The 16,863-nt window shown below is 45.8% G+C and overlaps 1 protein-coding gene across 6 annotated transcripts in view; it reads right to left on the reverse strand.

Moving 5' to 3' along the window:
* The window catches only part of AGL (amylo-alpha-1,6-glucosidase and 4-alpha-glucanotransferase), a 63,099-nt gene that overhangs the window by 33,188 nt on the left and 13,048 nt on the right, over positions 1-16,863 (reverse strand). For 5 of the 6 annotated variants that reach the window (XM_032946024.2, XM_076065966.1, XM_032946061.2 and 2 more), the window contains 2 exons: positions 1,893-2,027; positions 261-468 (listed from right to left, as the gene is read on the reverse strand). In XM_032946024.2, coding sequence (XP_032801915.2) covers positions 261-468; positions 1,893-2,007 — 323 coding nt within the window. In that variant the 5' untranslated portion in view covers positions 2,008-2,027. Of the gene's footprint in view, positions 1-260; positions 469-1,892; positions 2,028-7,755; positions 8,108-16,863 lie in introns of those variants that run through there. The other variant, XM_032946044.2, reaches the window with a different exon arrangement.

Here is a 16,863-nt window from a genome sequence, read left to right on the forward strand (position 1 = left end):
ACCCAGTCTCAATTAAGGCTCTGATGCTCTATCTATACTCAAATTCCAAAACCCAGTCTCAAGACTTCGATCCTTAAATCCACTCTCTCTTGGGGCAAAGTCTCAATTAAGACTCCTAAAACCTGGTCTAAAGACTCTTATTATGAAATATGGTCTCCCCTGCAGTCAATTCTCAATCAAGACTCTGATTCAAAAACCTAATGTCTTGGATCTAAGTCTTGGTCGCCTCTCTACCGAGGCAGCTGCTCCGCGTGTCTCACCCGTAGACGTAGTGGAACTCGTATGTTCCGGACATGTGGGGTTTGATGGAGCAGAATGCGTCCGACTGTCCCACAACTCCTGTGTGCTTCCATGGCAGCTCACGGAAGCGGGCCCTCTCAAACGCGGCCCCCTCTTCGGGGTAGTTTGTGTAGACGGTCACAGGGAAGGCCTGCAGGCTTGGGCCCAGCCGGAACTGCAGCTCAAAGCCTGGAAGGAAAAACAAGTTCAATGGGGATGAAGCCAAGGATGAAACAGAACTATCCTAGACCAGGCCAAGGATGAACGCAAGCTAAAATAAACTAGTGCGAGGCTAAAGGTCTGAGAACAGACTAGGTTAAACTATGCTAAGGCTTTGAAAATGCAATAACAGCATAAATAAATGAATGTCTTCCATCCTCCTACAATTTTATGAATTTTCACAATCCAGGGTTAAAAGCTGATTGAAAGGATTTAATCTTTTTTGTCTGCTTTTTACGGTCTCATTTGTATTGTCTCTTTTCTGTACCATTTGCATTACATTCACACCATTAGCCTAAATTAAATATGAATACAATTTAAATTATTCATTAATAATACATTTTTGCACACATAATTTTACCCGTGAAATTATGCGCCTGATATGAAGGGATCTTTCATACAAAAATCTATGAATTGCTGCATGCCCTCAAATCAGAAATAATTAATGGGGTGGCACTCTCCTAGTCTTGACCAAAGCTGAAACTGCATCATTCTAGACTTAACCAAGGCTAATTCCTTACCAAGGTGGCAGTGGTTGAAACCTGATCTCAAGACTCAGATCCTGAAACCTGATCTCAAGACTAAGATCCTGAAACCCGGTCTCAAGACTTGGATCCTGAAACATGGCCTTAAGACTCAGACCCTGAAACCTGATCTCAAGACTTGGATCCTGAAACCTGGTCTCAAGACTCAGATCCTAAAACCTGATCTCAAGACTTGGATCCTGAAACCCGGCCTCAAGACTTGGGTCCTGAAACCTGGCCTCAAGACTCAGATCCTAAAACCTGATCTCAAGACTTGGATCCTGAAACCCGCCCTCAAGACTCAAATCCTAAAACCTGATCTCAAGACTTGGATCCTGAAACCTGGCCTCAAGACTCAGATCCTAAAACCTGATCTCAAGACTTGGATCCTGAAACCCGGCCTCAAGACTCAGATCCTAAAACCTGATCTCAAGACTTGGATCCTGAAACCCGGCCTCAAGACTCTAGTCCTAAAACAGGTCTCCTGGAGCCAAGTCTCAATCAATACACTGATCTCAAAACCTGGTCTCAAGGCTGTCATCCTAAAACCCGGTTTCCTGGAGAAAATATATTTTATAGTAAATATAAGTATGCTACATGGATTTCACATCAGTGGCATATTCAAAGGTACAGCTCTGGAAAACATCACAGAATGTTTTTCTTTCTCATAAATGTATCTTTAAACTAGGATCACAATGAGCATAATGTATATAGTGCCTCACATCTGTGTGGCAGCTCAGCGTCTGAACCTTACACAGTCATTATGAACCTGACCCGGCCATTATGAACCTGACATGGCCGTTATAAACCCGACAGCCATAATGAACCCGACCCATGAAGCTGCAGAGCCGCCTACTCGCTCCTGCTCACCCTTCTTGACGCGGTAGAGCGTGCGCTCCAGGTTATCCATGGCGTTGAGGGTGAGGACGCGTGTCTGCCGTACAGACGCCATCTTGTCACAGGCCAAGGAGGGTGGCACTGGCATCAGCACCACTCAGGAGGGCCCTATGGGGGGGGGGATTAATAAGAATGCACCAGAGGATTAAGGTGATAGCCCGAGACCAGGCGCACGCGTACAAATGGCTAAGTTATGGGTCTAAGGATATGAGTTTGAGCCCATGGGTCTAGGGTTGAAGTTTGTGTGTCTGTGTGTCCGAGTCAGGGGTGGGGAAGCTACGATCCATGACTGCAATTCATATGTCCCGTGGCCACATGTGACTTACCACTTCGAAACAGACCACAAATGATACTTATCCATCACTGCAAGCATCTTAGCTGCACTAATCGGGTACTAGAGGGTGGAATATTTTTAACCTGGAAAAATATCTTTCTAATTTGGGCACACTTAGTCACTTCTGTCACTGCAACGGCCTCTTGCAGTGACAGAAGTGACTGAGGTGTGAGGTGGTGTGTGGCCTACCGCCAAAGATATGCGAAAGCCCTATTTGGCTCTGAAAATTTAAAAAAGTTTCCCAACTCTGATCTAAGTGTGTGGGTTGAGGCCCATGGGTCTAAGTCTTGAATTAAGGCTGTGGGGCTAAATCCTGTATCTAAGTGTACTTGTTAAATCCAAGGGTCTATGTGGATAAATGTGTATATCTAAATCATGGGGTTTAGGTTCAAGTCCGTGAGTCAAGAAGTTCCTATCTAAGGGTCAAAATCCGTGAGTTGAAGTAACAATTATAAGTTTAAGTGTTTAAGTCCAAGGATATAATTCGTGGTTTAAGTTCAATAATTTAATATTGAGGTATTTAGATTGATTTGATTCCAAGGATCTAAGTTCCAGTGGGTACAATGACTGTAAACCCGGAATATATTAACAAAACAATCATGTCATTTGCAGCAATATTAGGGCCTGTTTGCAGAAAATTGGAAAATGTCCCTTTGTTGCAAATACATTGGTGAATGTTAACAGTATTGTCAGGTTTATTGTAACGTTACAAACAAATTTGCTTACACGCAGATATATGTGTACTTCCGAGACTGCCACTAATAAAATCTTAACAAAGCACTAGCAGTGTGCACTTTTGTGTTTTTTTACCAAAATACATATGGCCACAAGAAGCGTTCCAAGATGTTTACTCTTCATGTATTTTTTTTATTATTCTACATAATGCTACGCAATGCTAGCTGTGAGTTGTAGATTGTTAATAGCAAGTGTGTAACTATTTATCGGTTACAACCAATTTTTACGCTCATGACACGTCCATCGGTTGTTCACGTAGGATTTGATCATTTAGAATGTATTCACATCAAGCACAAACGTTACCTTTAGGCTACTTGATAAAATGAGACAGAACACGGGTTTTAAACCGCACACAAACATTTGTCAAAAAAACACTGGGCTTTCGTCCATTATTCAAAAATCAATGCACAATGCAAAGAGGCTGAGTGCTTTGTACACATTTATGTGTTTTGTTTGAAACTCACGGTTTTCGGGCCTGCACTATTTTTTATTTTTCTGTTATGATCATGGGTTTTGTCTCGTCATTTACAGATGTAACAGAGCAAGAGACAGCATAAGACAGAAAGGGAATCGAAACTTAAGTCAGACCACGACTCACAATCGTGACAGTGTATTGAATAATTAAGGGACTGGCTGGTGGAGTGAATCATTACACGTTTAGTGAATAGATTACATTTGCCTGCATTCAGATATCTCATTAATAGTCATGCTGGCCATGCCATGAATATTAATAAGCTCATGAACAGAGAGGTCACCTACGGTTATTGGTTGGCCCTTCTCCCAGGTTTACGCAGACGTGAATGGCTGCTGGTGCACGTGCATGTGTGCGTGTGTGGTTGCCATTCACCAGGATAAGAGCATATTGTTTAAAATCCGGTGCGACGTTACCAATGCGTAAATGTATACATTAGCACAATTGTGCGTTTTCGCTCCATATGCTCCATGGTCAAGTGAAGTTTCCCACTTCAAAACTGACCGCAAGTCATCTTTATCCTCCGATTAGCACGTAGGATGCGAAAGAAGTTCATACATACATACATCCGTCACTGCAAGCATCTTAGCCACACTAATCAGGTACTCGAGCGGAACATTTAATCCCTGGAAAAAGACGTATCGTTAATTTCAACACTCAGTCACTTGTGTCACTGCAAGGACCTCAATGAACTGAAGATGCACATGGAGAAAAACGTCGGACATTGTGCCAAACAACACGTGGTACAATGCGAAAACGCATCGGGGAGACAGAAGTGCTATTTTTTATTTTGTTATCCAAACACCGCTGACATCCACGGCAGTGCAGGGACTCAAAGGAAGACTCCAAACAAACAATGGAGTGGCTCTTCTCTAGCAGCTACGCACCTGGACTCTGTTGTCCTGGGCTATCCAACATGATGTACTGCTTTGTTTACGATAAATACTTTAATGTAATAGCGAGGCAGGTGCTATCATAGCGCTCTAGAGACATCACTGCATCGACGTGGCGTTAAAATGCATGGAAGTAACACTGCAGTGAGCCATGATGATGCGCCTAGCCATAACTTTAAAAGTATTTTTTATAAGGGGCCGTCCATAAATGACGTCACGCACCTAGGGGGGGGGGGGTCAGACATTTGTGACGATGTGTGACGATGGGAGGGGGGGGGTTTGAGAAATTTGACGTCACATCAAAATGCGCAACTTTAAATAAATACTGTATAGACAACACGTTCTACTTAATTAAATAGACTTTTAATAAATGTTTTCTCCTACAACATCAGAGTGCAGTGCCACATTAAATATGCACTACAATGACAATAGTTTAAAGTGATTTGAAGCACGTTTTATTTGGGGGGGGGGGGCAGAGCTTTGTGACGTCATATTTGAGGGGGGTCTGACTTTTTGTGACGCCGTGTGACGAGAGGGGGGGGGGGGAGTAAAAAATCGTCCAAAATCGCGTGACGTCATTTATGGACGGCCCCCTAGCTATGAATCTACAGCAGCTGTTAGCCGTGTTTGGGTTTACTTTCCTTTAAATACTTCACAGCCACTGGTAAATCTACTGCTGGATGCAGGCCTACCAACTCCATGTTGGTGATGGGGGTGTTTGACCATACTTCACCGCGGTGTTCAGCGCGGGTCATAGTGAACGGGACAGGTTCGGATACCCCCTCGCCTTTGGCGTTAACCGTGGCCGGGAATTGAACTCGGGTAACCGGGCTCAGAGAGTGCAGCGCACTCACCACTGTGCCACCGGCTGAACCCCCCTGGCTTTAAAAACAATGTGCTTGTGATAGATAAATAAATAAATAATTATCTGGATCTCCCCGAAAACTTGCCTAATTGGTTCCCAGAGCGAGCCCCGCTATTTCTATAACGAACCCCCCCTAAGTGTGCAGCAGGCACTGTACCCCGACCTACATTGGCTCAGCATGGCTGACTGCCAGCGTGCTGACGTCCGACCTATCTCCTCGTGCCATGATGGCGAGATGTTAACTACCTCGCCTGGTATGCAGGGGGTCGTGGGTTCGATTGTGACCCTGAGAGATGGTAACTACCTCGCCTGGTATGCAGGGGGTCGTGGGTTCGATTGTGACCCTGAGAGATGTTAACTACCTCGCCTGGTATGCAGGGGGTCGTGGGTTCGATTGTGACCCTGAGAGATGTTAACTACCTCGCCTGGTATGCAGGGGGTCGTGGGTTTGATTGTGACCCTGAGAGATGTTAACTACCTCGCCTGGTATGCAGGGGGTCGTGGGTTCGATTGTGACCCTGAGAGATGTTAACTACCTCGCCTGGTATGCAGGGGGTCGTGGGTGCGATCGTGACCCTGAGAGATGTTAACTACCTCGCCTGGTATGCAGGGGGTCGTGGGTTCGATTGTGACCCTGAGAGATGTTAACTCCCTCGCCTGGTATGCAGGGGGTCGTGGGTTCGATCCTGACCCTGAGAGATGTTAACTATCTCGCTAAGTATACAGGAGGTCATGGGTTCGATTCCGACCCTGACGCCTGTATGTTTGGGAGTTTGCATGTGTAGTGGAGTAGAAAGGTGCGTATTACATGGAAACAGAGACAGTGCGGTTCATGTTGGGTCAGCCTGTAACGAAGGCAAATACAGTGCAGGTTATGTTGGGGCAATTAAGCTGGGAGAGCCAAGGACGGCTGTGATTGGTTGGTGCTGTTGCCGGGGCCGGAGAGGCGTCTGGAAGTCTGGCGAGAAGCAGGTGTGCGATCACGCGGAGTGCCATTGGGACGCGGACTAATTAATTGGGGCGTAATGAGAGCGGGGATAAATTGGGAGGGATCGGCAATTGGAGCGGGAAGTTGGAGTTTGGAGAGCTTGGAGTCAACAGGGGGAATTGAAGTGTGGAGAGTTTGAGAGACAGAGTTTGAGAGACAGAGTTGGAAGACAGTTTGAGAGACAGAGTTTGAGAAGCAGAGTTTGAGAGACAGAGTTTGGAAGACAGAGTGGAAGGGAGACGGAGTTGGAGACGGAGCTTGGAGCAAAGACGAAGTAGTTAGCGGTGGAGAGAGCATAGCTGAACAAAGACGAAGTAGTTAGCGGTGGAGACAGCATAGTGATAGCGGAGCTGAAGACGAGAATAGCCCACGGTGGAGAGAGCGTAACGATAGCGGAGCTAAAGACGAGAATAGCCAGCAGTGGAGTGAGCACAGTGACGGTGATAGCGGTGAACAGGGATGAAGCAGTAGCAGTGGAGTGAGCATAGTGACGGTGATAGCGGAGAGCGGAGACGAAGAAGTTAGCGGCGGAGTAAGCGAAGTAATCGTGGGGAGTAAGCGAAGTAATCGTGGGGAGTAAGCTAAGGGAGTAAGCGAAGTAATAGTGGGGAGTGGAGAGACAAAGGTGGCGAGCGAGTCGAGTGAAGCATGGCGAGCGAGCCGTGGCGACCTGGATACTGTGGAATGTGGAGGACATGCTGAGAGTTGTAAATAAAGCGGTGTTCGGAGAAAGACAGAAGTTGTCCGAGTGAAATCGAACACTACACATGTTCTCCACGTGGTCGCGATGATTTTGTTTCTGGGTTCTACGGGGTTTCCCTCCCACGTTTATAATCAACATGCACTTAGAGAGGATTTTGCTGCTATACATTTAAACATAATAAACCACTCCGTTGAGCTATCATTTGTGGCCAGGTCGCTTCTGTAAAAGTTATATACCTGAGTAGGCCTTACTTGGTAAAATAAAAAGTTTAGTTTATCATCGGACCTTTTTGCCAGTATCAAAGTATGAAAAATAATCTAGTCTGCATTAACCACACGTACTTGTGGTGAACATACAAACAAAATATGCTCCGATAATCTGTGAATTGTCTTTGAAACGGATTGGCCTACGCCAGAGACAGCCTGTTAGCATGTTCACCACAAGGACGTGCGGTTAATGCAAACTTGATTCCTTGTAAAAGGTATCTACAGTAATAATAATAAGGGTTTTCCCCTTTTTTTGGCAACAAAACTGAAACCTTTTTTTTACAAGGATTCATGTCTGCATTAACCACAATACTTGCATTCACAATGCAAACAAAAAAACACACTGACAATATAAGCATTGTCCTTGCAACTGATTGGTCCACACCAGAGACAGCTTTCTTTAGAGCCTAGTCTAGTCACTTTACAAAACAAATTGCTACAGAGTCACAAAGGTGTACACACAGTATTCATATTTGAACTCATAAACGTTTAACTGCATTGCTCAAACATGTGAATTTAGCATTAGGTCACTGCACAAGACGCTGAACATTGCGACACGCCACGCTGCCCTGCAACTCACATTTTCTCAAGACGAACGCGAAACTGAAACGTGAAGACGAAGTCAAACACCGACAGCACCCACGCTGAGAACGGATGCACTTGGTGGTGGAGTGCAAAATAAATATACTCAACAAATATAAAAAAAAGTATAAAAAAAACTTGTCCACTTTAACGTGTTGCGAAAAGTTAAAAAAAAATGTTTTACACCACCTAACGTCGGCCAAAGAAAACTGAGTTAAATAAGCGGCCGATATTTTTGAACGTTTAACCTTTAACAATTAACAGTGCCCTCCCTCGAGTGCTCACACGCGAACACAAGCGGGCGTGTGCTGCTGTCACGTAGGCAGACGATATTCACACGCGCACACACACACACTGCGGAGGCGCCCACACTTATTTATGCTCAGGGAGGGGCATTCTAATGCCCTGACATTGCCCCTGTCCTAACAATGCCCTTCCCCACGTCTCACGTGCCCTTAAGCTCTGCCCCATTGGGAGTGTGAGCTATGCAAAGACCCCATCTACAGTTACTTTCACAGAATGGGCATTGAGTGTGTGCGTGCACGTGTGAGTAGTGTGTGCGTGCACGTGTGAGTAGTGTGTGCACGTGTGAGTAGTGTGTGCATGTGTGAGTGTGCGTGCACGTGTGAGTGTGTGCATGTGTACGTGCACGTGTGAGTGTGTGCATGTGTGCGTGCACGTGTGAGTAGTGTGTGCGTGCACGTGTGAGTGTGTGCATGTGTGAGTGTGTGCGTGCACGTGTGAGTGTGTGCATGTGTGTGTGCATGTGTGCGTGCACGTGTGAGTGTGTGCGTGCACGTGTGAGTGTGTGCATGTGTGCGTGCACGTGTGAGTGTGTGCGTGCACGTGTGAGTTGTGTGCATTTGTGAGTGTGCGTGCACGTGTGAGTGTGTGAGTGTGTGCGTGCACGTGTGAGTGTGTGCATGTGCGCGTGCACATGTGAGTGTGTGCGTGCGCGTGTGAGTGCGTGCACGTGTGAATGTGTGGCCACCCACACCCCCTCATGTACCGTGCTGGCCTTCATAGGTGCTCCCTAACAGCACTTGCCCCAAGTCTGTTCAGGATACATTCAGGGATATTTGCCTTTGTGCATGTGTGAGTGTTGGTAGGTGTCTGTGTAGATAATGTAAGTGCATTAAATACAATGTAAATGCATAATGGTGTAAGAATAATCGTGTGTGTGCGTGTGAGAAGGTGTGCATGTGTGCATTGTATGCTGAAAACTTCTTTCGCACCGTACAAAGCCAACCGTGCTAACCGGAGGTGCGGGGGAAGGACAACTAAACACAAAACGCTGTTTCCATTTCAATGAGTTTTCGATCCAGATTTAAAAGTGCATAGCTCCAGTGGCTTCCGAACAATGTATATGCATGAATGTCTACATGCGTGTCCACGTTTGCATGCGTATGCGAACAGGCGCATGTTTATGTCCGCGTCATAGTGGTTCAACACACCCTGAACGAACCCGGTGACCTGGGTGAGATGACCCCGCCATGAATGACATCAGTGAGGCAAGTGGCGAAACTGTGCCTACCCTAGGCCCACCGAGCCTTAATTAAGCCACTGACCCGAATTCGATTCCCACTTACGACAAAAAACAGCCGCGATTATCTGAACCTGTCCTGGGCCTGCAGTGGGTCGACTTGGCCTTAAACGAGTACCTGTTGCAGTGTGTAAACATGAGCAACCGAGTGGCGGGTGGTAGTGCAGGCTATTTATTAAGGTCACGGTGTCCTCAACAGGTGCTCGCGAAGGGCACTTTGCACAAATAGTCCGCTGGGCACTGCGTGCCGTGTAACTCCACGTAAGCTACGTTTCTATATGCCTTTCAGCCGGGACGGCGACCCCAAATACATTTCCACACCCAGCACACCACATCCACCATGACTCTTCACGATGGACGTGCCTACCAGTTCACGTGCCTAGCTCGGTCTAACAGCGACCTGAAATATCAGCAGTGAGAAACCAATCAATCGATCAATCTCGATTGTACGTGCCGATATCCCCATCAATAAAGCAGGCATGAAAGGTATAAGGGACATAGGGGACGTCCATAAATGACGTCACGCGATTTTGAACGATTTTTGACCCCCCCCACTCGTCACACGACGTCACAAAGTCAGACCCCCCTCAAATATGACGTCACAAAGCTCTGCCCCCCGCTCCCCCCACCAAAAAAATAAAACATGCTTCAAATCGCTTTAAACTATTGCCATTGTAGTGCGTATTTTATGTGGCGCTGCACTCTAATGTTGGAGAAAACATTTATTAAAAAGTCTATTTAATTAAGTAGAACGTGTTGTCTATATTTATTTAAAGTTGTGCATTTTGATGTGACGTCACATTTCTCAAACCCCCCGCCCCTCGTCACACATCGTCACAAATGTCTGATCCCCCGCCCCCTAGGTGCGTGACGTCATTTATGGACGGCCCCATAGAGCAACTAGGACTGAAGCCCTGTCTGCGTTGATGGCGCATGCTCGCAAGAAGCCCGCAATCCCACGGGCATCGCCCAAGCAGTGTCACTCCCCTCTGCTCCCTACTCCCCCCATTTGTCCCCTGTGTCAACCCTCTCAGTCCCCCTCTCTCCCCTTCCCTCCCTCCTCCTCAAGCTCAAACACTAATCAATGGAATGTGTTCTTAACTTCAAACTTTATCTTCGTCCCTGTTCGTTTGCTCATTTTAGGCAGGAAAACGTGATTTGTAAAGAGAAAAGCTCTTCTGTAAGACACAACGCGGATCAATAACGTGGACTGTGAAGGGCAAATCTCTTCTGGAAGACACAATGTGGATCAATAACCTGGATTGTGAAAGGTAAAGTTCTTCTGGAAGACACAATGTGGATCAATAACCTGGATTGTGAAAGGTAAAATTCTTCTGAAAGACACATTGTGGATCAATAACCTGGACTGTGAAAGGTAAAGCTCTTCTGGAAGACACAATGTGGATCAATAACCTGGACTGTGAAGGGCAAAGCTCTTCTGTAAGACACAATGTGGATCAATAACCTGGACTGTGAAAGATAAAGTTCTTCTGTAAGACACAATGTGGATCAATAACCTGGACTGTGAAGGGCAAAGCTCTTCTGGAAGACACAATGTGGATCAATAACCTGGATTGTGAAAGGTAAAGTTCTTCTGGAAGACACAATGTGGATCAATAACCTGGACTGTGAAAGGCAGAGTTCTTCTGGAAGACACAATGTGGATCAATAACCTGGATTGTGAATGGCAAAGCTCTTCTGGAAGACACAATGTGGATCAATAACCTGGATTGTGAAAGGCAAAGCTCTTCTGGAAGACACAACGTGGATCAATAACCTGGATTGTGAATGGCAGAGCTCTTCTGGAAGACAGAAGGTAGATAAAGAAATGATGTGAAAGCGACTTCCACAATAGTCCTTCATTTGTAAACTCGTCTTACTCATGTTTGTTTGATCTCATTGCCTTTGGAAGATTTTCGCCGCCAATCGGCGACAAAACGTTCTCGCTTCCAGAAGAAGGCTGCCGTGGCAGGTCACGGACTCTTCCTTTTCTGGAAGATGCATTTTATCATCTTCAAGAAGCTACTGAATTATAATATTTGTAAAATGTTTTGTATGTTCATGGTTTTTTGACAAGCTGGTGTATATCACAGAACCTGGCTGTCACGAGCTGTCAACTGTCATCTATCCTTCATACCTAACAGATGGTGACCCATTATGGAATACACATATAGATAAATATAGTGAGTGTATAAATATGTCGCACGGAGTGTGTCTGTACAACCATACCATGCAATGTACATGCAAGTGCGGATGGCAGACAAGCGACGCTCACAACAACGAGTGGAGCGCCGGGCGGATAAAATACAGAAAGTTGACACAGTTGGTGCATCTCATGGCTCCTGGGTCCGTCCCGTGACGTTCCAGCGAGCCTTCGACACTTTACTTGGCCTCAAAGTGCACCCAGCCTGCCACAAGCACCATAGTGACGCCATCACCGGTTGTTGTGCGTTGATGCATGCCTCAAGATATGCTATAGTATCTATTATAATGTAAAAAAAAATGTTTCATATAGTAGTGACATTTATGCAACTGCATCACACAACCCTGCGCAAATATGCAAACACGGAGGTGCATAGCTTAAGATGCTTTCAGCCAATAATTTCGTGTTTATGAATGTGGGAGGAAACCGGGGCAACCGTAGTGAACCTACGTGTGTGCAATAGCGCAAACCTCGATTCCAGTCGAAAAGGGACAAATACGCTGCCAAGCTTAGCAGTGTTCATTGGAGCGCTGTCTTTCCGGCAGTTCTGTTTATTCACCTGAGGAAGGCCACTTGTGTTGTGGCCGAAACGTCGTGAGAATTTTATTTTACTACGTTTTATTTTCATTGTTTTAATATTTCCCTTCTACGTGACTTTACCGAAAGAACCAAAAAGATAAATCCCTGCAGTCACGAAAGCCCTTAAATCGAAATTTAAGGGACAAATGAGTTTGGTCCGCACTTTACCGTACTGCCTTCTCGTGGCGAGCCAGGGTATGGGCACCTTGACGCCCACAAAATGCGTGCGCGCTATCCACCGCACGCTCCCCCCCTCCAACAGTGCAGTGTGTAGCCACCACAGCCCCCCGGCAAGAAGTGGCAAATGGCACGAGAGGTCGCCCCAAAACTCCGACGTGGAGACGTCCACAAGTGCGACCTCAGCACCTCTTGACGTCAACGCCGACACACGAGAGGCTTGTGGCGAAGGGGAAACTGCCAGCAACTCACTCTGGTTTGGCTCATTGAGACCGTGGCATTAAGACAGCTTCAGTGGCTCTGGAATAAACCGCGAGCCCTGCAGAGAGAATGGAGCCGGCCACGAATCATTCGCAGAGCGGACTACGAGCACGCGTGCAGGCGCGCGGCAGGCTCCGTCTGTCCAGGATCGGCCTTGACAGCCATCGTAAGGAAATGTAAATCAAGCCAAGCCGTTCGAATTATTATTAGGAAACGCAAAGTTGCAAATTCCATCGTCTGCTGTTGACGGAAGGATGCCAATGTTTCTGCGGGATTCGTAGTGCTAGTGCAGTAAATGTGTTGAGGGTATTACTCCAGAACTGCAGGAACGGAGCTGCCACAGTGTAATCGTATACTGGCCTTGCAATGCAGAGGTCACCGATTCGATTCCATCTCCCAGTGCGGCAGTGGAAAAACCGGTGCAAGTTTCCTGTATTCCCCCCCCCCCCACCACCGCCCATCAGCAAGTCGTATGTGATGGGGTAAAGTGTGGGTACTCCTACCCTCCAGAGGAGCTCTCTCTCGAGTGCGGAGGGCAGAAGAGCGACGCTCACAACAACAAGTGGAGCGCCGGGGGGATAAAACATCGAAAGTTGGCACAATTTGGGCCTCAGGTGGTGTACCTGCCAGTAATCTCAGTCAGTCAACCCATGGCACCTGGGTCTGTCCCGTGACCTCCTGCCAGCGAGCCTTCGACACAACACTTGGCCTCAAAGTGCACCTAGCCTCCCACAAGCGCCGTGGTGACGTCACCGCCACTTAGTGGGGAATGGAAATTGTGCGTTTATGCATGCCTCAACATATGCCATAGTCTATGATAATAATGTAAATAATATTGAGTTTTTATATAGTAGCGTCATTTATGAAACTGCATCACACAACCCTGCATATATCTGCAAACACGGAGGTGCATATATTAAGATGCTTTCAGCCAAACAATTTTAGCCAATAATTTTTTTATTTCTAAAAAAGTACTCTTCACAAAATGTATTTACGCGCTTGTACACGAAATAAAAATCTGAATTAAAATCTGACATGTTTTACGAAATATCAGCTTAGCCAACACGAACATAAGCTAAGAAAAACATGGTTTAAAGGTAGCATCCTGAGTACAGATTTAAAATGTTCCACGACTGTAGGAGGCTCTGCCCACCAGTGGTGATGTGAGCAAGCCAACTGCAGACCCAAACCTCGCTGCAGACGTTCCAAAATCGCTGCAGTAAACTAGTCAGACCATATTTGGAGCTTTCGTGACTGCAGGAATGACCGTACTCTTTGGTTCTTTCGGTAAAGTCACGCAGAAATGAAATTATGATTTAAAAATGGCTTTATTTATTTGATTATTTAATTTATTACATTCTCTTTCCACGTGACTTTACCGAAAGAACCAAAGAGTAGTCATACCATAGAACAGGGGTGGCCAAATTCCCTGACCTTATAAACCTCAAACCAAAAATCTTCACGTGGCAGGGAGCCACACAATTGGAATACAGCACTTGACAACTCAACAGATGCTCTCCCAGCCCATGAGACTCCATCCATATTCAAACCATGAAAATGTCAAAAATAAAGTGTTGTTTTATTAGTGCACTAGTTTGCCCACGAATGCCTCACTGATTCTCATGCCACTTTTTCACGAGGGTACAAAATCGTTTTCGCAGTAGGGGGAGAAAATTTCTACGTACATTCGAATATTGTACTTTGCTGGTAATTTTTTTATTTGGACCATGATGCCGGCACAACGTGCCCTCATCTTGCGTATTTTAATGAGACACAACAAAGACCTCAGTATAACCTTAACAGAATGTTGGGCCAAGTGCTGCACGAGTGAGCACTTATGATGGCCGGAACGGCACACAAAGGGGGTAGGGTGGGCAGAACCACGCCCAGCCACCTTTGTCTCCTCAGTGGCGATGTTTACACATCGCACCAGGTACTCATATGAGGCTGAGTCGACCTCGGGGAGGCCCATAACCGATTCAGATAATCGTCAACGGTGTTGGCCGTGAGCAGGAATCACACTCGGGTCACCGGGTTTGTAGCGCTGCGCACTAAACCGCTACACCACCACTCCCCACAATATGAGAAAACACTTTCGGACGCGTCGGAGAAAACACGATGAAAATAGCACTCTGCGAGACGCCTCTGCAGTGGGAAATGCAGCCGCCTGCCGGCCAACCAGCAGGCCAGTCGGCCAGCTTTACCCACTGCAGAGGCGTCTCGCAGTGTATTAATCAAGGTCGCCACTGGTTTCGAACACGGTGAGCATCTGCAACAAGCGGCTGGGCCACGTCACCACCGGCTGTGTCACCGTTACAAAGCAACCTAAAAATACGACTTGACGGCACCGGCCGCAGAGAGAAGACGACTTGAGGGTGCGTGGGGGGGGGGCGGTCATTCGGTCGGTTCACTCGCGCCGGTCGGCTCTGCGGAAGCTTTGAATTTCAAAATGTGCGCCCCAGTGCCCTGGGAGTAGCCGTGTCCGCCTTAGGGCAATCGTTTCCGCGACAATTTTTTTCGAGCCGGCGGTTTGGTGTTCCCTGCTACAGGGTAGAGTGTCCCTCGTCATGTAGCACTGGCCTGTAATTCAGAAAGCACCGCAGCAATTTCAGTTTTGCAATTGAAACACTGTGGGGGGGAGGGGGTAACGCTCGTCATACTCGTATCTGGAATTACCCAAGCGCTGCATTTGCTGTATTACTGCAGTAACTCGAGAGTACCGCTGGCCGTCATGGTGTCTGGATTGACCACAGTACTGTAGTAATCTATGGGTAAACCTGACCGCACTACACGACGATAATAAAATTATTTATAGAGACTATTAATCACAGTTCACACCGGCACACACGATTTGTATTCATAGTGTACAAGCGGCAACCCCCCCCCCCCCCTTCATTACATAAAGCCCTTATTTATGAGGATACTGAATTCATAGTAAAGATAGGCACCAGTGTTCATAGCCGATTAAACGGTACAAACTACTGCCTTATGGTTGCATAGAACAAAATCAAAACAGGCAGATATTTGTTTGAGGCCATGCCAAAGTTTTCCTTTCATATGCATACATGAACCTTTCCAGTCAAGAGTTGAAAGCCACTTTCTAAACTTAAATCGATTTCAAAAGTTGCATAAGCAGAGGGGATTTGTTTTCAGAATGCACGTTAAAACCCTTCCACAGGAAAGAATACAAATAACTGTATGATGTGCATAACACGTAACGTGTTATTTAGTGTGCATCTATGTGATTAAATGTTTCATAGTTTGCATAAGCAATTTATTTCCAAATTCCGATGACGTGTTATTCAGAAATATATTACTCCATGGCCTTCATAACCCTGGGTTTTGATTTTGTACTCTGCATAAACATTAGCCAGTGTTTTTTTTATAGTTCACCTCATCCCAAAGCTGCAAGTTTTTTTTATTTCACAGTGCACTTAAGCACACGTAACAAGCATGTATTCACCATTGCTAATGAGCATACCATAGGGAATCGCAGAGAGCAAATGACCATGACATTCAGTAGATTTCAGATTTCCAAGTCTAAATATATCGGAAACAGTAGCTTTTAGGCTGCTCATGGATGCACAATGCCTTACGCTCACAGTATTTGGCTGCTATCGTTTTCCACGTGATAAGCAACTTCGCTGAGCTGTCATTCGTGGCCAGGTCGCTTCTGAAAAAAAATAGCCGCAAAGCTAGTGGGCCTTACCTGGTAAAATAAAAAAAAGTGTCGTTCAATTGTCCCGTTTAAGTTTAAATTTGTTTAATCAAGTGAGCACTTAAGAGGCCAGGATGGTCTTGTTTGCGAGCGTGACCTGGGGTCATCAAAATAATGAAAGATAAACAAATAAAGCACAGTAATGAAGCAAACAGAAATCTGAACAGAAATAACGGTGTGGCATGAAAAATCGAAAATATAGCACACATGGTAAATAAATAAATCACTGATATTATTATTTATTATACTTACGTAACTTTACCGAAAGAACAAAAGAGTATGGAACCTGCGGTCACGAAAGCTTCAAATCAAGATTGGTAAATCAATGTTCAATAATAAATTCCCTCTAGCGTGAGTTGACCAATCATAGCATATTTATACATTAAGTGACATTAACATCGCAAAGATAAAATAATAAACATAGCTGAGGAATGTGACGCAGATTTCTATAGCAAAAAATAATGAAGAAAAAACAATATGCCCAAAGTACAGACGATGTTTTGATCCATATATCAGAGAAAGTGATTTGGTGATCCTGTGTTGGCAGTGGTGCACAAGTACAAACAACAACGAACTGTAGCATTAAAAGGAGCATTATTTTACAGGTGACGTTTCAGGCAATGGC

This window comes from Petromyzon marinus, chromosome 1 (genome assembly GCF_048934315.1).
Source record: "Petromyzon marinus isolate PM22_M1 ecotype Great Lakes invasive population chromosome 1, UKy_Petmar_22M1.pri1.0, whole genome shotgun sequence".
Taxonomy (NCBI): Eukaryota; Metazoa; Chordata; class Hyperoartia; order Petromyzontiformes; family Petromyzontidae; genus Petromyzon; species Petromyzon marinus.